Source organism: Hetaerina americana, unplaced genomic scaffold (assembly GCF_022747635.1).
Source record: "Hetaerina americana unplaced genomic scaffold, ioHetAmer1.1.p SCAF_4, whole genome shotgun sequence".
NCBI lineage: Eukaryota > Metazoa > Arthropoda > Insecta > Odonata > Calopterygidae > Hetaerina > Hetaerina americana.
Genome location: NW_027286985.1, coordinates 70082074 through 70108543, shown reverse-complemented (window position 1 = coordinate 70108543; position 26470 = coordinate 70082074). Strand labels below are relative to the sequence as shown.

The 26470-nt window shown below is 39.7% G+C and overlaps 1 protein-coding gene across 1 annotated transcript in view; it reads left to right on the top strand.

The window, feature by feature from the left end:
- The window catches only part of Tdc2 (Tyrosine decarboxylase 2), a 66142-nt gene extending 62807 nt beyond the window's left edge, over positions 1–3335 (top strand). Inside the window, exon 11 of the mRNA XM_071589872.1 lies at positions 1113–3335. Within this exon, the coding sequence (XP_071445973.1) occupies positions 1113–1308 (196 nt within the window). The 3' untranslated portion in view covers positions 1309–3335. The remainder of the gene's footprint in view (positions 1–1112) is intronic.
- Positions 3336–26470: the final 23135 nt, after the last annotated feature.

The following is a 26470-nucleotide window of genomic DNA, read 5'->3' as shown; positions in this document are numbered from 1 at the left end:
GTACCACAAAAAGGGACAATGGACGTAAAGGGCGTGATTAGCATTTTTTATTTGACAATAACTAAAATATAGTGAGCATAGCCATAGCCCAAAGAAATCCATTAACGAATACAAACAATATTCACCTCAAAGGAAATAAATTTTGGCTAAATTCATAAACACTTAAACTTAATGGATGGCATTATAAACTTCCAACCCTGCGTGATGTAGGAGTGATAAATGTTGTTGAAAATATTAGGCATTTCGTTAGAATTCACTGAATGACAAAACAGCAATGACTTGAAATTTGAATTCCAGCGATAGGAAACATGTCTTACCCATGACTTAAGCTTATTTAGAGTTCGCCATTCCTCAAATAAAACATACCCGTACTGTTGCAATTTTATCGCACATGGATGAAAAAGTTGGAAGTTCGTCAACTTTTCCGGGGGGTCTACACCTGGCCTCTGTGCACGTGAATCCGACTATCAATCACTGATGTTCGCCGCGCGTGTCAAACGTTCCGCTCTTTTTTCTGCTCCCAGAGAGTTAGGAAAAGGGTGACATCCATGGCGTTACCCGAAGTGGCAACTTACATGTTGTCGAACACTGCCAACAGCTGTTGCCTTAGAAGTCGTAGAATCGAATGAAGGACAAAGTTTCAGATCTTGAATATATACTATACACTAGCAATGAGGTGGTCGATATACTAAATATATATTTTCTCAATATAAAAAGTAAGGTGACCGCTAAGTGCTATGAAATTTAGTTATTATAATATGCTAATAATACAAGCCCAGTTTCGGCATTATTTGGGAATTTGTTGATGCGATGAATAACAAATGCTTTTCCCGACCATTTTGTCAACCAATGATCATCATTTTGGCGTAAAATCACTTTCGTGCGTGAGCAGTTTTTTAACCGCAGCGCATAAGAAACCAATTTCATGTAACACTTTTTACATCATTATCATCACCCTCCTCTTTTCACATCATTGGATGCTTACTTGAGCTCAGCCTAATTATAAAACGGAGTCCTATTCGATCTATCAAATTCCGTATTGCCATATCGGAAACTTAACTGCGTCTGTTTTAAACAAAAGGGCGCGTGCACAAATCCAATTCCTCCCACAGGTTCCGCCACCTGGACACGATGGTCCGCCTCAAGCCCGGCGCGAACGGCGAAGGTGGCGAACTGGACGCCACGTCCCCAAAATCCACGACGCCTTCGCCGCCCAACGAGCAGTCGTCGATGCACAAGAAATCACCGGCCAAGTCACCCCTTCTTGGGAGGAAACCACGCGGGACGTCTCCCAACAAGAGAAACTAAAGTGGAGGAAACAAAAGAGAGCGAGGGAGAGAGCGGGGGTAGTAAGAGGGGAAACTGCAGACCAACCAACTGCGCGAACCCCCGCCCCTCAACTTCCTCTGCCACAGTTGTCCCTGCTATTCTTGCTACCGCTATTGTTGTCGTCCATGTTGCGATCCCATTACACTCTTCACCGCCATGTTTCGTGACCGCATTCGAACGACGTCTTTTTCCCGATGTTGGCGCGACGATTGTTGGAAGATATTGCAATTTTGGGTGTGCCATAGTGACCAGAGTCGTTTGACCCGTGTATTTTTCTTCAGTTGGTGGATAATTTCTAATTTACATGGAAAAGGAGTCACGATCGCGTTCAAAGTGGCGTTTCGATTTTCAAAAATGATTTTTCAATTCCACGAACGAAAATAGAGTTCATTGTTGCGTAAATTTTCCGGTTCCTACCGCCAAGATTAACGAAGTGTTGAATCTCCCGCCACTGGACATTTAGGGAGCCTCCTGCGTAAACAAAGGCGAAATATTGACTTTGATTTCCCATTAAAAGAATTTATCCTTGGGCACTGAGCTTTGGATGGAAAGCGTAGTAATATTTGGTCTTAATCTTTCCACGACACCACTGGGGCGGTATTTAGAAATGAAGTAAACAGACTAATGGAAATGATCCACACGAGCAAGAAACAAGTTACCATTCGCTTTTAGATGCATCCGTGTCCCTTTAACGTAAACTCTCGCTAGTGTTTAGTTTTTTCTCATCTGCAAGAATGCAGACATTGTCATTGGAATGCATACACATTCGCTCCTGCAATCCCTGTTTCTACAAAGCCGGTCAGCCCTCGCTCTAAAGAACTCCTCAAGGAGGGGGCGGCAACCCCCTGAGGTTCACAATCAGCATATTTACACGCAATGATTAACATTTCGTGGGATACTTTTCAAATCCCCAAACCGCCCCAGCTCTCATTTCCAAACCCTGAGTGTTGATTTGGCTAGCCGAAGTAAAAGTGTTCTTCTGAATTACCTTCATTTCAAAGACTTTATTTATCCCTGAGAAAAGTTATTGATAATAGAGACGCCCGGGCATAAACCATAGACTGCGCCTTTTGATTCGCGCTCTTAGGATTAGCTCTATCGCTCAAACTGACCACAAACAACCATTAATAAATTTCTATCTGTCATTTTGACTCTTCGCTGATTCGGTCCAACATGGAAGGTGACAGATCATTGGTCGAGTTCCTCGCTCCCACGATACGTCTTCTGAGGGCTTTGTGCCTTTAGAATTCATTAAATAAAGTCTGTAGCCATAAAATTCACGATGTAATCAACCCGAATTATTCCTCAATATCAATTGGCGACAGCTTCAAATAACCGGAAAAGCCATGTACGCCAAAGGAAAGGTTTATTTTGAATTCAGGCCTTAGCAAAAGGTTGCATTTACAGAGAAAAATTTGTAAATATTTCTATCAGCTAATAGTGACTGAGAAACGAAAAATGATCTATTACTAGCAGTAGAAGTAGCGCTAAGCAGCGGTTACAAAGTGTATAAAAAAGAGAAATATCAAACATAGAACTTGAAAAAGGACGTTCACACATTGGTTGACGTATAGGTAACATGAATTCTCTTCCTTAGAAGACTATTAACTCCGCTGAAGAACACATCATGCTCTAGAAAGAATCCCTGCTGAAATAACAATTGTACTCTCATAATGGATCGTCTCTTACGGCGGCTATCCTTTCATCCTCCGTCAACCCTCTGCCCCACCCTACTCCCTCTCTCTCGCTCTCTCTCTCTCCGGTTTTCCAACAATACAACGGCGAATGCGTTGGAACGCCCATCGCATTACCAATAAAGCATGCGCACTCACCCATCTTCACCCTGTCTACATTATGTGAAATATCATGCCATTAATGTGTATTAACTCTTAAATATTGGCACATGTTTGAGGAAGTCTGTGTATAGTCACTATGTTTTCGCCGATAGCGGCTGCATTGTATAAACCCTGCCTATCTCTAAGAGCTGGCAATCTGAAAATAAATATATTGAGCCCATGAAGTGTGGTGTGGAGTTACTCTCCCTGGGTTTACCGCTGCTTTACTGTGGAAGAGAAAGGGTGGCGTAAGAATGGTGCAACCGACTTCCAACGCGATGTTGGTGAGGAGACGACAAAATCGTGACATGGAAAGCATTATGTGTACTGATTAAACATAGTTTATCAATTTATGACAGAATATAATAAAAATTCGCGCTCTTTAATATTCCCATTCTGATAGGTGATCTCACAGAGGTAAGTTTCCCAGTCTCCCACTTCCACCCTAGCACAAAAATAGGGTATTATTATTGTAATTGATTCTGATCCATCGGTCATGTAGGGTTTTTTATGAAAAAGGGTTTTAAACCAATTCTATCATCATATTTTCAATGAGATGAATATAGGTTCGTCATTTGTGGTGTGCTGTGGGTGTAATTTTCGGTGTTGTTTTTTTGCATGTGGTATTTTTCCTTTTTACGGTTGGTGACCTAACACCCCCCGCCAGACGCCCTTGCGGCGGCTTGCGGGGTATTATGTAGATGTAGATGTAGATTTGTGGGGTTTTCGTGCTTAACTGAGTTTGTGTGTGTGTATATATATGTGTGTTTGTGTGGGTCGCGGTAGTCCAGGGGGTAGAGCGTTGGACTGCTGACCAGAGGGGCCCGGGGTCGATTCCTTGACAAGGCACTCTGGACACCTGGAGCTCTAACCTCTCCCCTCATCCATCTTTGTAATCATCTCATCCGTGATCCATGGTTTCCTAGTCTTTTTCGCGTTAACGGTTCTAATAGTGTCTTTTGCGGCTTTAGATAACCCTTTCTTGATGCATTCCCATTTTTCTTCGATAGGACTTAACTCTTTACCATCCTCCATGAGTTCCTCTACAGCCTGTTGGTACTCCTTCCTTTTCAATACATTTAATGCATCTACATTCCATTTTCTAACCCGCCACCCGTGCCATATCTTTTTTAAACGTACGCTACATTTCATAACAACTAACTTGTGGTCAGAGTCCGAATCCGCTCCGGGAAGCTGTGCGAATTTATCACACTGTTCCTAAACCTGTGTCTAACCAGAATATAATCTAGCTGATACCTTTCTGAGCCGCCTGGCATTTTCCATGTATACCTGCGTCTTTTGTGGTGTCTAAAACAAGTGTTGGTGATGACTAACCCCTGTCTCCTGCAGAACTCAACTGCTTTCTCTCCGCGGTCATTCCTCGTGCCTAAACCGTAGTCCCCCACCTACTCACCATCTCTTCCTTCGCATACCATCGCATTCCAATCCCCCATCACTATCAAATTTTTCCCTGCAGGAGCATACGCGATTATGTCCTCCAACCGATCGTATATCCTATCGACCTCTTCCTCCTTATGGTTGCTCGGTGGCATGTATACCTGAATAATAACCAAGTTCGTCGGTTCTGCTTTTCTCTCTACTAGTAATATTCTATCCGTTGCCTGTATATTATTCTATAATTATCACTCCAGTAATCCCCGCTATCCTTCCATCTCACCTCGCATAGACCTAAAATGTCTATTTTTCCCCTTCTCATCTCTCGCTTTACATTCTCCAATTTCCCTGCCCTCATCACTGTCCTAACATTCCACGTTCCTATTCTCACTAATTTGGCCTTCTTCTCCTGCGTCTTCTGTCCTGCTGCTGTTGGTTTTCCCTTGCAAGGGTTTCGTGGGATGACGACCGCGGAAGCCTTGCCTCCCCGGCTGCCGGGCACGATACACGGCCGATTGGGCCGAGCCCCGTGGTTGCCAGGAGTCATATTCACTGTAGTATACATCATTTAAATCTTGGGAATGATAATTGAGGTGGTTTCCCGTTACCTTCCTCAATAGTGTTTTTAACGTGACACCATCACTTACTGGCCGCCCCACTGGGGTCAGTGGGGCACAGGGAAGCCTTCCACCATCCAATTCTCTCACTCTAATTTTATACAAAATGGTTGAATCTATGAATATAATCTTGGGTCATAATAATTCCCCCTGTGTCGAAAGGAAAACACGAAATTCTCGAGAATATTTAAAGGCTGTCTTGACTACTCTATTCGTAAATCAAGGGGTTCGTATCCTAAATCTTCCGACAAACCCGTCGTGTCCCTTCTTGTAGCAATTTGAAATCGACAAATCTAGCTAAATGTAAATGAAAAATTTTCTATTTCATAATTAATGTTTTCTTAAGGACCCCAAACACTGGCGCATTCGAAAAGTGATCTTACTAAAACTGAGCAACAGCTCTTTCGTACGTATTCATTACATTTTCCTACAACCCCCGTTTAATGGAGACTACCTTCTTCGAGCATCATATTCTTCTGATATATGTATAAATGACAAGCTTGAATAAGTATCATATCCAGTCATTTGACCTTTATGAGTTGCTCTAACCGATCCCATAATGTATTATTGGATCCAATGATATATTTATAATTTGGGCTTTGTTACCTATCCTCTATTTTATCTCAAATCATCAGTGCTATAACATTTTATAGCGTAATTGCAACTACGTTAGCCATAACTGAAATAGTTTTTCACTTTAAAGGAAGGAATAAAAAGAGGAAAATACACTTCCGGAGGAGATAATCGTGGAGGAGATGAACAAGTGCAATGGAAGGGAAGTTGCAGAGATAGTGCAAATCATTTGCTAGAGGAGGACTGTGGAGGTAACTCGAACGTTTTTCTTGTAGTTATAAAAGGTAAATTTTTGTCGTACTTGCAACTTTTATTTGACAACACGGAACGTTTTTTAAGTCCCACATCTTGTTCCTGAAAGAGATAACCTATGCAAAACAATTAAATGAAATGGCAAAAACTTGATCTTGTGGAACAGTTTACCTATCTAGTATGTGTTTTGGGTCAAAATTATCAAAGGAGTAGTGATATTGGATGAAGACTTGCTTGATGAAGAACTTGATTAATATGGTAATTTATGGTGGGGACGGTGTGTAAATATGTTAAGAAAAGACTCATTAAAATGTGTACACGGAAATCGTGTTTATGTACGGCGCGGAAGATTGATCGTTGAAGTAAGGCAATAAACGTGTTATTAGAGGCTTTTGAAATGTGGACGCGGAAAATCCAAAGGAGGCAGGAAAATTTTATCAAGAGCATTTTGATTGGCGATGGAATGCTAAAGGCTGTAATTGTAATAGAGGGGAGAAAGTCAGGCTGCCGAGATAGGGGAAGGAAAAGAATAGACATGTTGCAGGGAATGAAAATAGTTATAAAGTATGCGGAATTGAAGAATAATTTCATGTAGTTTGATGTGTCAGGGTATGTCTTGTTAGACGAAGATAAGAAATGCAGCCAAGATCAGTCTGTTTCCACGTTGGAATTGTTGCGTTGAACTACATATTAGCGGATGACTCCGTTAAAAGTTACTGCTGCAGCATCTCCCGCAGGTTTTTAGAATTGGTAACGAATAGTTTCTCAATACGAACACTTTACCTCATCTACTTTTTCTACAGATTTCCTCGTTCCTCATAGCAATTTGCGATTCTGAGGAAAAGTATCCGACATTTAATTTTCACGGAGAACTCTTTTATCCTTGGACGCAGTGAATTGATTCGGTAAGTCAAGGAAATCAAATAAGAATTAATAAAATAGTAAAAGGTAGAAAAGAGAAACTGATGCCAGATATAATCTGCGGTGACCAATTACGCTGCTTCCTAGGAAGCTAGATGTAGAAATGAAAGTTTTCAATTGATCTGTTTAATCACACCGCAGACTATATCTGCTATCAGTTTCTCTTTTCTGCATTTGATTATTTGATTTATCCTCGTTTGATATCCTTGAAATACCAAATTAATTCACCGCGTCCAAGAATACCTGCAGGCATTCTCGATTCGCTGCACCTGATATAAGTCATCTGCCAATTGGAGCACGCCACTTTCTTTCCCATCCCCCTTAATCCCTTTTGATGGCCATCTTCTGAGCCGGCTGTATTCCCTCATCCCCGAATGTGTTCAATGATTACGGTAGGATATTGCAGTATTTGCTGACTCCTCCCATTTCTATTTCTTCTCCATGTTTTATTCGCACTGCAGTGAATTCCGTCTCACTGTAGTCCGTAGACTGTTTCTCTTAGTTCAGAAATCAAAGATTGCGGCTTAATCTTGTTTAATCATTCCATCGTAGGATGAAAAAAACAATTTGTAATGCTTCACATTAATTTGCTGATATCTTAAAATGATTTTTATAGTTTACTTTATTATCCAGGTACATATATCTGGTATCCACTCCTATATGTTTATAATTATCCAAACATTTTAAGCCATAGGTAACATGTTTTGCCAATGGTAACGTGTCCACTAATTTTCCTACGCATTTATTGGAATATAAGCACACGAGTGATTTTTATCTTGATATGTATCCTCGGAATGCCAATGGTCGTAAATTACATTTTTTTTGGAAATATCTGAAAATTTTGATTGTTATAATTAATTAATAAAACGATTCTACGAGAAGAGAGAAAGTATTCCGGGTGCACTGGAATTATTAGCTGGGTAGCGTTTTGAATCACAAAAGTTAGCATATAAGTTTAGACTTAAATAAAGGTGGTGACCTTACACCCCCCGCCACACGCCCTTGCGGCGGCTTGCGGGGTAGTGCGAGTATGTATATGTAGATGAAAGGGGCAACATTCTGATTTTTCTTGCCACACCGTACGAATCAGTATGACTACAAGTTATATCTATATAATATAAGACAGAAGGATAGAAAACTGAAGAGTCAAGCACTTGTATACATGCATACATACTTATAATTTTATATGTGTATGTGTACGAGTCATTTCGTATATGATCTAATATATATTCATATTATACATAAACTGCTGATAATTGTGCAAGCATGACCGGTACTCTATCAACCAACGCTGAACACCCTTTCGACGGCTTGAGGGGTATTCTGTCAACATAGATGTAGGTCATCAGCCTTCGTATGTTTGCTTGTTAGTATACTTGGGTATGGTTGAATAGGAAATGTTCGAGACATTTTGAAACATTGGTCGGCCTATTTTTAAATTTGATGTGAAACCATAAATGTGCTTCAAAGTCAATAATTATTCAAAGGATGTCGCATCGTTTGATGTTTGACGGAGCACCCGGGTGATGGCTGAATTACGAAATAAAAATTAAAATTCGAAATGTTTGTGCATATTTTTAGGCTTTTTTTTTAACCTTTAATTAATTGCCATATGACTGATAAAGTCATCCTGCATACTTTTGCATGAGACTTCAAAGCTTTTGTGAAATAATATGAATACAACATCATCAACATGCAACATCATAATACAACGTTTCTCTGATTCAAAGATCCTTTCAATGTTAAGGTTTAAGAGTATATTAATGATATTAATTAGATAATAACTATAATAAGGCCGAATATGACGTTAGGTGTGGTAATTACGACCCCTGCAGAACCCTAAATGACACAGGGCTTCTACCGCACAATGACCGTGTTTTATCAACAGTTCCTACGTCGGAGAGGTCGATAGAGAGTTCGAATCCACCACAATGATCGCCTGGGATAGTTTGAGATGGCGTGCTGTTGCGGCGACAAATCATTTAACCAGTCAAGCGGTCGCCGAACATTCCCCTTCGCGTAACACTCAGCAATGTCTCACACTCGAAAAAACGGCTGACGGTCGACTGCATAACGTCCCTCCCTGACGTCACGCGCGAGAATGCCCAACGCACGCTCTTAGAACTCTTAAGGGACGAAATGCATTTGACATTAACCGCCACCGATCGAATCCTCGAAGCGGCGATGCAGTTTGACATTATGGTAATCTGACGCACGCTCAGCTCGCTATGGACGATTGGAGCGCGAGAATGGGAGAAGGTCCTCTGCCCTGGGCACTCAATCATCGAATTGACATGCAGCGGATGCCCAGAGATACAGAACTCATCTTACGATGTGCTTTTTATCTACATAAATCTACAGAATACCCCGCAAGCCTCCGCAAGAGCGTGTGGCGGAGTGGGTATTAGGACACCACCCGTAAAAAATATAAAGCCACACACAAAACAAACAGAAGTATGCCTACTTACACCCACAGAGTCGTATATCTTCATGCAAAACCCATTTTAACTTACACACGTGCAGATATAATACCAACTAACATCCCCATGCAAATGCACCTACGAATGTACTGTGATTGGGGTCTAGGGGCGGGTCTAAAGTTCGGAACTCATCAAGGCAAGATGACCCCCGCAAGGATGGTAGTGGAAGAGTCGAGAGGACAACGACGACGTCCGAACCAGAGGTAGGTTACTCTCTACCCAGTCTTAAGTGCACCAAATAAGGCAATCCCCCCGGGTAACAGGATAGGCCTCGGGTAAGTGCTGCCAATTGAAAAATGCGACCTCATTGACGAGCCACCGCTAGGACTAACCTCCAAATCAGGTGTTTAAATTGCGTTCCAAAAACAATATTGGAGTCTCGGATGAGCGACGTAACGGTCAAGGATGTTGCGTGACTAGGATGCATGATCAACAGGTCAACGAACCGGAAAATGGAAATGTACTCGCTGAATGTCGCCTGAAACTCTCTGTAACTCTCATTGCCCGGGCAAGTGACAACCGCTAAAGCTGGGATACTCTGGCAAAGCATAACGTGGGAAAACGAGATGAACAGGAATGACACGCGCTACTATTATAAAGCAGCTAGCCGATGTCGTATAAATAGTGGAGCGATAATTCGATGAAATAGATCGAAAAAGAACCAAATATAAAAAAGTCAAGCCTGAATACAGAACGCCAATCCCAATAGTTGAGGTTTCATGAGATCGGTCTATACAATTTTTATGCTGCCAATAGTCTGTTAAAACACCCCATCGAAAGTATCAGTACACCAAAAGACACGTCTACTGGGCTACGTAGCTACCTCAACAGTCATAATGCAAAAACAAACAAAATTTACTTGATCAGTTGACCTCGAAAAGAGTCCAAATCAAACGTAACTGGCAAAAGAGGCGGGGAAGTAAAAATAGATATATTTTAAAAAATATGGGGCGATTGACAGGGTGTAAATACATAATGAAAACATTCGAAAAAATAATGAAAAATATAAAATAATCATGCAAAATAAGAATGAAGCAATTAGTGCCAAAAAAAAATTCTGTAAAAAAAATATACCACAATACCAAGGAGATACTCATGTAAAGAAGAAAACGAAATAAAAATAAAGAAATTTTTATTCAGTCAAAACGACAAAAAAATATTTATGCGCCACTGACCCTTGAGAAGGACCATGTGGGGGATGATGCAAAAATTTATTTCACAAAGCAAAAGATACAAACCTTTCCACGAAAAGCAAAGCCTGCAACCCACTAAAACGTTGAACAAAAACACACACAAAGATACTCGTATAAAAAAACGCTTTTTAATAATTCATTCAATAATTCATAGCCGAACATTTCATCCCAAAAACAGAAACTTTGTAACATCAATTCAGGGTTAGGTAATATTAACTGAGAAATACAGAAAGAATAAAATGAAAGAAAAAATAGAAATAGATAGACGCAGAAAATGGCCCCTATTTGAGGAAATCATAACGCAGAACATACTGCACCTCAGGGAAGCACATAGCTAATAAAAAGATAAGATTTATAAAAAGAATATATGGGAATGATACTGAAAGGGACAAGGAGCTTTTATATTTCACGTTAGTTAGACCCCACCTTGAGTATTCTGCAAGTGTATGGGATCTTCATGAAGTAGGCTTAATTTTAGAATGAGATGGAGTGCACAATAGGGCAGCTAGGTTTGTAAAAAGTTATAATGAACTAGCTAACAGTGTCACGACACAATTGGAAGGATTAAGACGGGAGCCACAATTTAGCCGTAGGCTTGAATACAGGTTAAATTTACTGCGTAAATTTTTAGGCAAGTTACTTACCTAAGGATGTTTAAGGCATTTTACAGGCCCCGGCTTAGTATGATAGATCAGAATACCAAGGTAAAATCAGGAAAGTTTATTGTAGAACGGATAAATTTAAAATGTCGCTTTTTTCCTCAAACCATTAGAGATCAAATTAAATATGACAGCAATCGCGTAGGAGATAACTAGAATTGGTGGTGTGTATATTTGTCGATACCCTGCATGCTATTCTTTTTATTCAATACATTCATATTTTTAACGGTTATACAGCCTGATTTGAGTATAGATAGATAAAGGTATTAATTTGGGTGAATTTAGACCAAATGATCCCTTCTTCCATTCGACCCATCGTCATTTACATATTATATTAGCCATAGTTATAAAAAGAATGAACACAGTAATCAATCCGAAGGTCGGTTTGGTAGGTGATGGTAGAGTTCACCCAGTACTAAGCCCAACGGCGTGTGAAATTCACACATCAGGGTAGGGGGGCCAGTTCCTTTTCATGTGGCGGTTATGGTCTCCCAGGAAGATCTGGTACCCGGAAAATCACTTAGGTTGGGTGGAGCTGCAGGTGCCCAGAGTGCATTGCCCGGGAATCGAACCCGGGCCTCTCCAGTCAGTAGTCCAACGCTCTACCCCATGAACTACCGCGACCCTATACTAGCCATAAAATTTAAAATTACATGCATACACATAAATACATATAGACAGACAGGTATACATTATGCATAGATTTGCATATCTAATAAAATCCATATATACACATACATAAATTAAGTATACACCTAAACATTACACACATATACAGAGTAAATTTTGTAATCTCGTATTTGTAGAAGGGACTTGATTGAGATTGTGCATGCATGGCTGGTGATCTAACACCCCCCGCCACACTCCCTTGTGGCGGCTTGCGGGGTACTGTGCAGATATAGATACAGATTATGAGTGTAGCTAACGACAAGGGCTTGAGTAACCACAAATCCGTTCATGTCAACTTCGACGAATGAAAAAGAGTGTAAACCAAAGAAGAAAATTTACAATTACCATAAAGAAACTGAAAAGTTGGCCAATAAAAATAAGCTCTTCCTTACCCTAGCTCTAAATGCACTTAACTCATGCCAACGTGGAAGAAGCATGGACACAATTTTTAACACTATTATGCAAAGAGGCATCACAGACTTCATCCCAGTAAAATACGTTAAAAAATCGAGACCCTAGGTGGTAAAATAATGGCGTTAGGAAAGCCCTTCGAAAGAAGAAGAGATCGCTACACTCCAAAGTAAAGAAGGCAGGCAAGAACATATCTTCTACCTGGGGGAATAGATATTTATTGCACAAGTATAGGTCTTCTGAATTTTGAAACCAAAAGACAATTACGTAGCGCCCTACGAGTCTATAAACGTAAGGTACTGTGCGAGTATTTGGGCAATGACCCTATAGCTATATGGTCATATGTTAGCGAGATATAAGGGAATGAGAAACGGTGGCTATTTTATGGGATTTTAATAATATCATTCTCACTGATAGAGAGGGAAAAACTAATATTCTCAGTTAATTCTTCCAAACCGTTTTCACGAACGATGTTGCCACCGCGGATTCCCCAGATACGACACCTGCTGAATTAATGACAAATACGACAGCGGACGAAGAAGGAATTATCAAATCACGCGAGATCAAACCCAACAAATCCCCAGTTCTCTAAAATATACTGCCTAGGGTGTTGGCACATTTAGCTCCTAACATCGCCCTTTACCTCGAAGTTATACTTGAAAAATTTCTCACTGAGTGCAAAGTCCCTAAGAACTTGAAAACCGTTTCCTAACACTTCACATTCCCTAACTGTGTCTATGGTGCGGACACCATCAGTTACATGGCCATGTAATGATGGAATTTCCCCTTGTTACTTTTGTTCTGCATGACCCCTGTCTTGCTATGGTGGAGGCCTGTCGTATAAATGGTTTTGGTTCCATTTTATTCACTTTTTTGCATAAAAAATAACCAATGTATTAAGTTAATTAATCCTTATTTTGAATTAAGTCTTCCTCCAGCATGTATACATATTGGCACGTTATTTGATAGTTCGTAACGAATATTTTCCCTTTTCCCTTCCCCTCTCATATTCTCCCTTATCACGTACCCTTCCCACGTGGTGCTTGCACCCACTGCCACATACCTTTTTGGTGGATCGAGGGGTATTTATGTAGATGTCGCCACCACCCCCCCCCCCCCGCCACGCGTCCTTACGGGGTATTTTGTAGATGCAGATGTAGGCACACTGGAGATTGTACAAACGCGATCCGCCCTGTTTCCCCCAGCCCTGACCACAGGTAAATGGGAGAGAGAGAGGAGAAGGGGGAGGAATTTGGAAGGGGTGGTTAGGTGATCTAAAAGGCCGATGCTCGACCACCTCGACCGTTGACCTTGGGTGCCCTTTGTGACGTTGGTCGGTGGCTGGAAGGAGCGCATTGACGCCCGCTTGGGCAGTAGCCGTCGTCACGGTCGCCCTTCACGGCCACTCCTGTTTATAGTTTGCATTGTGCACCTTGGCCTTCTCGCGCTCAAAACGCGCAACCAAATGATGAACAACAAACTGTGGGGGAAGGTGCCAAAATGGGGGCATACTATGTGCATTATGAATCCAAATATGTGATGAATATCATCGCGTATATCTTTCAGCATGGTATCCATCCACATTTGCATAATTACCCCGTGATCCACTCACGCGATCTGTGTGGTGTTTGATACAAGCACCAGGCGTAAAGGGTGACGGAGAAGGGAGAGAGAGGGAATATTTAACGGCCGAGTGAAATGAAAAAAAACCTTCACTTACTATTCCTGATAATAAATTGTATGGTGGTGTACACATGTATAAATTCCAGCGAAAAACTTCATTTTAAACCAGTGTTAATTTTACCCACTGAAGAAGTTCTCCGGTATATTAAATGGGAGGGAAGAGAAATGAACCACAACCAATAATACGACAGACCACCACTACACTAAGGCATGCCACGCAGAGCTGAATAGCTAGAAGGGGAAATTTCTAAAAATCCATGGCCATTCAATTTAAGGTCTCATCTACATCTACACAGCACCCCGCAAGGGCGGGGAGTGTTAGGTCACCAGCCATTCATGCACAATCCCCGGGTCCCCACCTCTTACGCCACAAGTAGGGAATATTTACACATTACGCAGGAAGAAAGAGTTATATTAGGGGTGTGGACCGTCGTGTCGGGAAAGCTCATCAGTGGAGAATAGAAGTCCTTACAACTTGGCCCCATGCCGAACGTGAAGCTATAACGAAAAGAGAAAAGCAACGAGAAAGCATCGTAAAATGTACGTTTGAGTGGTAAATGTAAATGTTAGGTCATTTGGGAAAGAGTCCCAAATGTCGGCCTCAATAATAGTGAAAATTTTCTGTGCGTCAAACCCTTACAAAATCTTGGTATATGCGCCCAATCATGGCTATGAACGTCACAGCCTTGGCGGATCTCAATTTTTGAATCCAATCATTCCGGTTTTTCAAGACACTGACGTCACAAAATCTTGGCTGCTGACGTTCGGGTCCCGCCCACTTCAGTCTTATGGACGCAGGACTACCTGCCGTCCGAGTTTTCCTGTGCTTCCTCTTTTTTTGGGGAGTCCGGTGACATCTATATGGAAGTTTAAAGACTCTCAGATATTTTACATTCAAACAGATAATAAATATATTGAAGGATCTTGAATTTAAAAACTGCTAGAAAAGTTGGGTTTGTGAAAAGTTGAATGCACAAGGTAGCAGTGTCACCATAATAATGAAATAATTAAGTTGGGAGCCACTAATTTACCTCAGGCTTAAATGCAGGTTAAATTTAATGCGTTAATTTGAAGCAGGTTACATATATATCTACATAATACCACGCTTACCGCCGAAAGGGCGTGTGGCGGTGGGTATTAGGTCACTAGCCATGCGTGCACAATCGCAAATCACGTTACCTCCACACAAATATTAGTTTCATCATGCACGCGAAAAATTAGATTCACACGAAAGAAAGTAATTATATACCACAATATTGAATAACAAGGCACGTATACTCAAATTATGCTGCAGAATTGGTAACAAAATGGGTCTATTAAATAAAAAGAATAACATGCAGGGTATCGACGAATACACCACCAATTCTAATTATCTTCAACGCGATTGCTGACATATCTATTTTGATCTCTAATGGTGCAAGAAAAAACGATTTTAAATCTAACCGTTTTATAATAAATCTCCCTCATTTTACGTTGGTGGTGTGATCTACCATGGTAAGTCGGGGCCTGTAGATTCTCTTTAGCATCCTCAGATAAGTAACATGCCTCAAATTTACGCAGTAGATTTAACCTGCGTTTACGCCGACGATCAAATAGTGGCCTCCATCCTAATTCTTCCAATAGTTTTGGAGCCTGTAAAATGTCTTTTGTATCCTTAGATAAGTAACCTGCCTCAAATTTACGCAGTAAATCTAACCTGTAACTAAGCCTTCGGTCAAATAGTGCCTCCCATCCTAATTCTTCCAATAGTGTCGTGACACTGCTACCTTGTTCATTATAATTTATCACAAACCTAGCTGCTCTACAGTACACTCGATCTAGTTCCAAAATTAAGCCTACTTCATGAAGATCCCTTACACTTGCAGTGTACTCAAGGTGGGACCTAACTACCGTGAAATAACAAAGTTACTTAACCCTTTCATTACAAGTCCCTGGTATTCTCATTATGAGTCCTAACTTTTTATTAGCAATTCCGCAAATTTCACGAATGTGTTTTCCCCAGGACATATCCACATTTATTTTTACACTCAAGCATTTTACCGATTATACATGTGTTAGGTTGGTTCCCTGTATAGTATAAGTGTTTTCGGGTGAAATACTTTTCCTCCAAAAATGTATCGAACAAATATTTATTCGAATTTCATTCAAGCTCCCTTGTCTCGCAACACTTTTGGATTGCATTTAGATCGTTCGCTAATGTCACGCTATCGTCATGAATGGATATTTCCCTATATATCTTTCACTTACTTATCTAAGGATGTTAAAGACATACTATATTACAGACCACGACTAAATAAGGTAGATCAGATCAGCAACTTCAAATAAAGGATATTTATAGTAGAACGGATAAATTTTATACATAAGGATACATTAAATATGTGTGTGCATGCATGCGTGTGTATGTACACACGCATTCATATACATACATTAAAAAACCATAAACACAGTAATCAACCTAAATGTCGGTTTGTTAGGTGATGGTAGAGTTCGCCCAGTACTAAGCCCGACGGCGTGTGAAACTCACACATCAGGGTAGAGGAACCATTTCCTTTCCCGGTTATGGTTTCCCAGAAAGATCTGGCACCCGAAAAATCACATAGCTTGGGTGGAGCTGCAAGTGCCCAGAGACTTGCCCGGGAAAGGGAACCCGGGACCCTCCGGTCATTAGTCCAACGCTCTATCCCTGGACTACTGTGACCCCACATGTATGCGCTCCTATATGTATATATACACACATACGCGCACATCCATGCATATGAGGACAAATTTATTGTAGAGATTTCCTATTTTTCCTATTTTTTAAATTACTTGCGTTAGAGTTATAATCTTGAGGCTAACACTAGAACATGTATATAAAATTAAATTTTACATTTTCTGTCCATGTTTTTTTCACACTCTTTTGAAAATTAGTTTCAAATGCGATTTGGTGAAGATTTTTATAGCTATGATAATCATGGCAGGGGCTTTTTTTCAACTGGTATCGTCTTTAAGCATTTTAAATCTTGTCATTTATTTTTTTACGTGAAATAATTCTAACAATTTTTATGCATATGTTTATTCATATTTTCCTGTCTTATTTGATGGTATCTACAATAGTTCTTAAATAAATTTACCTATGACATCATTTATTTTTAAAATTTTTAAAATATAATTAGTTTCTCTACCCAAAAATTATTTTTGTCTATGCTACTATTATGAAGTTAACTTTTTGTGCTATAAACAATAATTTGACGATGGAATGACATATACATAATATGTTAATGTTAATACATTTACGATGGAATTATTCATTTAGCAACGTCTCTTTTCGTGGTGGCATGCGTTTCTTGACCTGGTCTCTCTAATTCACATGACTCAGGGGTACAAAATTATCCACACCCAGCTTCAAGTCTCTCCGTTTTGTTATCATCCTCTTCCCCTGTGGAAAGAGAAGCCCATTTCTTTTCCGAAATTTCCTTAGGTTTGAAGCCACGTCCGAACAAGTAAATGAGATGCCTAAATACTCCCGCTGTCGGGAGGGAATCCATCTTGAACGTTGTTCGAATTCGTAAGGTATCAATTTGGCTATTATGATTGGCGTCAGGGGAGGCACACCTCGTTGGGTGTATCTTTTTGACCTTGGAGCTTTTAATGTGAGTGTTTACCACCAATTATCCCATTTTTCCTCTTGATTTGAGAAAATAGTGGAATTCCGTGACGAACGCGGAATTAATTTCATATTATTAAGCAAATGCTGAAAATAACGAGGAAGACAAACAAAACTGCATCTTTCATTCCTATCGGTCTTGACTCTGGAGGATTTTGGTCAATGTTAACACTTCTCGCGTACCTGCCGACGTTTTGATACACTGATTTGATACAATGCTCTCCAAAATCGCAGGCAAATATTATCAATCATCGGAAGCGATTGCAAAATAAATGTGTAAAACAAGCAGAATATGCGTGCAAGCAAAACTTCAACCAAATTATTAATTTACTCATTGCCATGAAAAAGATTTATAACTTGGGCAAAAGGTTGGCTTTTTTAAGATGACTTTATTTGAAAAATTCTGAAGTGAGTTAATCTACAAAAATTCTGAAGAGTTAATATCAATGGAATTCATTTCGTGGGGTCATAAACGGAATTGATATACCATAGAAACTTTGTACTGTATTTATTGATTAAGATTTCTTCATGTTGGTGTTAAAAAATTTCTAACGATCATAACTTAAGTGCTATTATTATATGATTATTTGAGCATTGAAACTCATATCTTACGAAATTCTATCCTTGGGATCTGTTCCCTGAATTGCAATTGGGTAAGTAATGCGCTACGGTGATCGCCATACCTCACAAATGTTTAGACCTCAGAGTTTCTTTATAAAATTCTCATCGAAAAAGATTCCCAGCTTCATCAGCATACAGAAAAGTTGGATTGCAGTGCAGTTTCCTCATGAGACGTTCGAAGACGTGAGAAGATACCTTTTAAAGGACCGTCGGCTACACCCGATTTATTACACACGGTCAATAAAAACTGCTATGTGTGCTGCTCATTAAATTACTTAATTTACGATTAGAATTCAAATGTATTTTGGAAGAGATATCTGTGGCGTATAGACTATGAATATAAGTGCTCACGTGGTCACAATATCGGAAACGAGAACGCTGCAGAGGCGCGAGCGCTCGACATTAAGCCAGGACGACACAGAATTCACAAATAATGTGCTTGGTGGAGAACGCGTTGGCTTGCTGGAAAATAAGCAGAAGATATTTTGTCAATCCCTTTCATTCAAAGGCATTCTACCCATTATAGATAGGTTTTGGGTAGTCCCTAATGACTATTTAGTTCCTATTATAATGAGAAATTCCTCGTGTTCCATCTTTTCTTTATTTATTCATCAGTAACTATCGCCTGTCTCCAAGCTATCTCAAGGTTATATTCTCTTCCTTCCTCCGATCTGGTTACCTAGTATCCTGCCTCCTACCATGACCTTATCAACATCCCACAAACTTTCAATGTTTTCTCCTCCCAATATCTCTGCCTTATTCGTGTTCCCCCAGTAACTTGATTAAAAACCTCCACTTTGTTCTTCTCTCTCTGTCCACGTGGTATACCTACGTCAATACTTTTCTTCTTGCAAGTGCTACGTTCGCCAATATAATTATTATCCTTATTTCCCAGCCAGCAAGTCTTCTTTTCTTCTAAATACTCCCCAAATACGTGAATTTACGTGAATAACTACTACTGCCATCCTAGTCCGATTGGTAATAATTATATTTTTTATTACCGATCCAATAAGGTAATTTCCTTCCATTGAGAGGAAATCAGTGTCGGTATCAGCGTACTCTACTCTCGTATTAAAGCAATACGCAGAAGAATCACACAATTTATCGCGTCCCATCCGACGGACGGCGTACTCTGTTCGAAGTGCTCTTCTCATGGTATCCAAGTAGGCATCGGCATGCCTATGTAAAACAGCCCACCCAGGGAATCGAGCATAGAACCTTCAGGTTGAGAGGCCAAATACACTAGCCACTGCAACAACGCATTTTCCTAATCTTCTTCTAATTTATATGTTAACTTTGCCATATTTTTGGGAAACATTGTAGTAAGTCTTATCATTCTCGATCATTGGTTTGCAGATATTCGATTAAATAGTATATGAATGAAAGGGGTTTATAAAATGATGAAACATGTCAGTTTTCAAATTTGATTTATTTGACTTACAATGGTAGTAACTTAAGAGTACCACTATCAAAAGCTAATTGAAAGAAGTTTCAACAATGAGTTTTGATACCACGGTGCCTTTAATTAACACTATTGAAACCATGGTCGGTAAATTAAATTAACGCTAAATATTGGCATGTTTTTATAAACAATTGCGAAGAAAATTAACCGTTTTGATGAATTTAATAAAGAGGCACTATTCGATATTTTCTGTTTATGTGCTCCGTGCTTATTTTGGTTTTGGTGGTTTGGCTTATTTTTGGGTGAGCTCACTAAGCAAAAACCAACCATCACGTGGAGCGCTGCGCGGCAGTGAAAATCACTTGCGGTATAATAATGAGTTCATGCTTTTAATAGAAACGAGTCCTCCATGATGAGGTTATATGCGCGTTACTTAGCACAGCCATTGACTCCCCTCCCCAAGTTTTTAAGGCCGCAGGGCAGGCTTGGCAAAAACACTGCTCGGTGAAGAATACGAGTAACCAACGGCTCCTCATTTGCCCTAAAATATCGTCATCAACTGGAGAAGTATGTACTAGATAACCGATCGTGCCACTTTAACTCTCAAGCCGAGAATGAATGGAGATTGGTGCACACGTAACTACACCAATTTACCCGGAGGGGGGTTTGCCAAGGCACGAGGCTTCACATTTGGCAGTTCACCCGACCGACAATCGATGACTGCGCACATAGTTTCGCCGGAACGATCTTCCGCCCTTCGCGGCGGGATGGATCCTATCAACTCCCGCCGACGTCCTCGAAATATTCCCCGGATACGCGGCCCCTCTCGATTATGACCTTGGTCAGCGTGGCGGGGCTGGAAGGAAGGAGCATTCGCCTTTGGAGTGAGGGAATGGAAGGGGAGAAGCTTGCTGGAATCCATTCCAGCACCCTTTTTCTTTTTTCCATGAGACAGAAGAAGGAAAAAGAGGAAGTGTGGGAGAGCTTTCAGTGATTTTTCCGGTCCCCTAGCCAACCACACTCTTCCCTTGCTCTACTCTCGCTTCTCCCAAAGATGCAGTGGTTAGCTTAATCTTTCGTGTTGACGAATTACAAAGAGCCCTCTTCCCGAATTATAGGATATAGTCCCATTTCGACGACTCAAATATCCATTGAGGGTGAATCATATTCCTGCAGAGTGAAAATACGTACGCATTATCGGGCTACGCTGGTTGGAGCATTAATTTTCTACGCAACCATCCTGATAATGCCAGCCACGTAATAATATTGAAAAACAAAACTCTCATATTTAACCAGCCATTATAATAATTACTATTATCGACAACCTACCAGTTTAGGTAGGTTTTGGATGGACACAAGCTACCAAATCATTCTCCCATCTCTCTAAACAAAACACAAGCTGCATGGGATATCAAACTTATTCTTCTGTATTCCTCACATTATGTAGCTTTTATCTTTTTCGGAATAGGAACTAACACTGATCTCACGAAGTCTTCCGGCCGCATTCCTTTCTCATAGATGCTATGGATCAATCCATGAAGTCTCTTTCTACCAAATTTTCCTAAACCCTTAAGTAGTTCCGCAGGAATGTTGTCTCTCCCCGCGGCCTTATCGTTTCGTTGTTCAGGGACATTCATCGTTCCAGGGATATGTTATCAAAACTGCGGGGATAAAAGGTGATTCTTTCATGACCTGGAATAATAAAAGATATCAGCAACTCTCAAGGTTTCGAAATAAGTCATTACTTCAGCCTTAGTAGATAGAGAGGGAAGTTGCCCCTTTCCGAGTCATCCGTAATAAGTGTCTGAATTGCATGTGTACCCACCATCTTTAAATGTTTTTTCTTATCCTCTTTGCGTAGGCATAGGAATAGCTGCTAACCATTTGGCACTCGTAATATATGTGGAGGCATGTTGTATTACTGATGTTCCCTCGACCCCATCTCAATTTGAAAAAATTATAAAGCTGTATCATGAGCCAAATAAACCAAGATAGTTAAAACAAGCAGCATAGGTGAGATAACTCCAATTTAGACTGTTTGTTTACCGATCTTTTGGTATCCACTACGATCCGGGAAATACTGTAAAAATTTATGTAATTTAGTTTCTATATTGGCGTTAGAAACTGTTGTTGTTTCCCGCCCTGATTCGGGATGTCGAATTTCTTAATGAAGCTAACACATAATTGATTTAAAAGAGACATGATCGTCTCTTGTCGGTATTTAAATCATTTATCGTGAGCTTTTTTCCGTTGATATATATTTCTTTGGCCGTATATTAGCAAAATGAGCACAAGCAATCTAATACCATTCAGAAAAATGAAAAACATAAAATATTTTCAAAATTTAAAGAATATACATTTTTGTCCTGCATGGCGCCAAAGAGGCGTGGGAAATGTGACTCGTCATTAAGATAATTATTGATTTTGTTAAAGTATGTGACTTTTTTAAAAAGTAGTTTTAAGTTAAGGTAGGAGACTATTATGCTTGGTATTTATTACCCATGTGACATATGATAACGGGTTGTAAAAAATCATCGTTGCCCATATAAATTGGTCTGACCGGGAATAAATTTCCCTCAACTTCTGGTTTTGATCTCGCTTGCCAATGCTATTCGAGGCAGAAAATGTTCACCCTGAGTCAGCATTAAACTCACGATTTGTATTCCTCCAGAATTTTAAGGCGTGCACGTAATCTTTGCTCATTCTCTGGCTCCCTACTCGGTATTTCCATTTGATGATGTGATGCTATCCTGCACGGATGCTCATGAATCTACGGAAAATTATTTAACACCAACACTAAAAGTCCTATTTCAGCGTATTCACCAGTCGGCTTATGTACACCTATCTCTCCATGCCGGCAAATTTTACAGAAGACATTATTTCAACTAAACCTGATCCAAATTAATTTTGCGGAAAGATAAGCACCTCAGAATTTGAGTGAATATATCAATTCTGGCGATCAACTTTCGCTGCTATAGGAGCGTGCATAAAATATTGGATTTCCAATGTAAATCCTACCTTTGTACACCTTTTTACCGTAATTTCATAGAGTTCATTTCAGATTTCAGGCACAGAAAAGTTTATCAAAATGTAATATATTTGAAAACTCTCCAATTTCAATGGATGTATTTTCAACACAGTCTAATTTTTTTCCAAAGACGTACAAATATTTACAGTATCGTATTATAATTTCGAAGTAACCAATTATGGAATTCATCCTGCCCCCGAAATACGGTGAGTGCGTTTGTTTCATCAATTCATATTTTTTCAATCGAGAAAAACATACCTACCTTCTTGTATTCTATGAAATCCGACCGAACAGCAAAAATAAAACAATGATGAAACGAATTGGCAGACTAAATGTATAAATTCCCTCTTAGCCTCCGATAGTTAAAAAATAAATATCAAAACCTTAACAATATGAGTTAATACCAACTTTGAGAATGACGACGAAAACTTATTCTTTCGGCAGGAAAATCAGCATTATTATTGCTAAATCCACAGTTAACAATATGGAAGGGACGATAATGTACCTTACATTTGGTCTTTAACTTAGTGGAGGGTTCACTCACGCGTGTTAATGTCTGTGAGTGGCACGGTGCCCAAAATTCAAAAATGACATTGGTCGATCATCGATGGATATGGTCATCTTAGTTGACGCCATCACGGCGATGCAGCCGGTAATAAATGTAATCAGAATGTAATAAGAGAATGGAGAAAAAGTATGGAGGAGGCTGAGAGAACAAAATGGCAGGGAGGAGTAGGGATTGCGAAAAAGCGGAAGTATCCTCCCGCTCCTCTTGAGCAAAACCAGCATATGGAAGATTCCGCGAGGCGTCGATGAAGATACTATCAGACTTACGTAAATCAGGCAGAGATTTATGGCCCAAGCGAGCACAAATAGGAGGATCGTTCTAAGGTCATTCATTCTTTTCTCGAAACTGGGAGTAGATAGGAAAACGTGGCGGAGTTTAAAATAGGCGAACACTCTTCGTTAATATACAAAACAGAAGACTCTCTTGAACTTTGCACGAGGTTTGTACAGCTGGAGTGTGAAACGTTATCAATACTTGTAATGGCAGCGCTCAGTGTACATGAAATGTGTGGCATCCATTTTCTCTAATGACGAGGTTAACCACCGCTCGAAATTCAACGTCAATTGAGTGAGACACGCGCCGTGGTGGTGTTGTGGATATGAAAAAACTGCGTTCTTGGGAGTTCAAAGATATTCTAAGAAGGCAGAACGTCGTGTGGTGACGAAACCAAGAACACTCAGTCTCGGACCATCAGTAATTTGCTGGTGGGAAAAAGGGACTCTTTCACAGGCGTTATCATGGAATCATTATGTCGACCTTGTAAATAAAACAAGTATTTACGCCTACAGGGAGATTATATTGAGAATTAACAGACGTTTCAACTTCCTGGTGTAAATATTTTGCAAGAAAAAAATTAGGGTATATTAAAAGCGCGTCGCATTTAATGCGCTTCTGCGGGCATAAAAAAAGGCATTAGCATTTGCGTCGCTAAGCGATTGCTAAATGAGAAGTAGAAAAGGTCATAGATCAGAATAGAAAAAATAACATTTCCGACTTAAAAATGGGTAAGATATCGAAAAAGATTAATTGCTAAAGATGCAGAAAAAAAATGAGGTGAAAAATTGACGAACTGATTTCTAAATATGTCTTCCGGAGCATGTATGGCAAATAACCTATTTCGGACAAGTAATTACAAATTTTAGCGTAAGGGTTATAGGACATTTAAATAACTTCGATAAAAATTGTGAATATAAAGATAATATAATAAGCACCTTTAAAACAACGGATGTGGCAGTTATATTAATGTCAATACGTAATAACGAAATTACACTTACATTGCAGTAATAATGTATGTGAATTTAACTCTCTAGAACAACTGGAGTTAAAAAAAAAGAACTTTGAAAACCTGACTTTTCCATTATCAATGAACGCTTTGTATCTTGATTCTTCACCTATTCCCTAGTCAATGACATATTATCCATCCTATCCAACATTCTTCCTTTAGCCCCTCTTCCCATCCAACCCCTTACTTACAAACCTGTATTTTCCCCCATTTTGAATCCAAGAAAGAACGAGTTGATAGTTAACAATTTGATGATTACATTTGATTTGATGAAATAATTATATCTTGGTGCTAAAGAATTTAAAATTTGCAGTAAAATAATTTGCGGTGGAATATAAACTGAATTAGTCAACTATAAGTTTCAAAAGCTCCAGGATGTCACCGTGGAACCCATTTTTATGTGCATGAAACATTTTTCTAAATCAGATTTCAAAAGGTAAATCTACATCTACATCTACATCAATACCCTGCAAGCCACCAAAAAGGTGTGTGGTAGGGGGTGCAGCACAAGGAGGAAAGGGTAAGGGATGAGGGGGATAGGGTTTTTCAAATGGATGGGGAAAGGTAAGGGGAACCTGCAAAAAAATATACATAAATATAATCGTATAACCATGCACAGTCGCTACCTTGTAGGTTAATACTTATTATGTCTGGTAAGTCAGTCTCCTGGGGGATTTCGATTACAAGCATTCTGGTCTCTTATTGTTCTTGGAAAAAATGACCATTTAAACCTGTCTGTCTTGCAGTCAATCTCTCTAATCTTATATTTGTGAGCCCTCTGCCCGTAATACGTTGGGGTTCGTATTATGTTCTTGATGTCATCGGAAAAGGACCCATCTTTAAATGTTTTTAATAAGTTTAATCTATATTGCAAACGCCGCTGCGTAAGGGAATCCCGGCCTAAATTTTCTAGCGTAGTAAAATTTTCTAAAGTAGTTACGCTACTGCGTTGGTCATAACAATTTTTGACAAATCTAGCCCCCCTCCGCTGAACTCGATCCAATTCCGAAATTAAATTTATCTCTTGAGGATCCCATTTACTGGCAGCATACTCTAGGTGGGGCCTGACTAGGGTAAGAAAGCATCGTTCCTTTTATTTTTCGTCACATTTACCCGGCACTCTTTTTACAAATCCCAATTTTTTATTAGCGCGACCGCATATTTCCCGTATGTGCTTTCCCCAGGACAGATGGTGAGTAATTGTTACACCCAAGTAAATGAAATGCTAAATGCGCTCATTTCTCAAGAATTTTTCCGCGGGGTTTCATTAATCATAGTTTCATTTATTTGCTAAATGGCCTCATGATGCATGGAAATCGAATAAAAAATTACTTTAAAAAATATATCGGAAACATTTTTAAAATCAGGAGATCTATATAAATTAACTTCAAAGATGTCGCTACATAATATTTGTAAATATATAGCTACTTATTAATTATTTAGCGAAAAATAATTTTAGGCTTTTATTAACAATAAAAGAACTGCCAAAAGGATTCATCTGAAGAAAACATTCGGGTCAATACTCCATTCAAAACGCATGCAATTAACTAGTAATCACATTAAGAACATGAATTGACTAAAATATAATATTCAATGTAAGTACCGTACTATGGCCGTGAATAGAAATAAGACCTCTAAACAGCGGCCAAGGACATAGCTTGAGACTGTTGCTCATACATGCTACTTTTCTTTTGGGGAATATACCTCCCCGAAAGGACTCCCGTCGAAAATTTCCTTATTCGTTCCAAAGGCGTCTACGCATACAGTTACTTAAGGAAATGCCTCAAGCGTTTTCCCTTGGATTTTTTTCGAGATCTATGTGCATACAAAAATCTGCAGCTTTTCCTTTACATTCTATCATCGTTAGATAGCAACGATAACCAGTTAAGCATAACATAGATGAAAG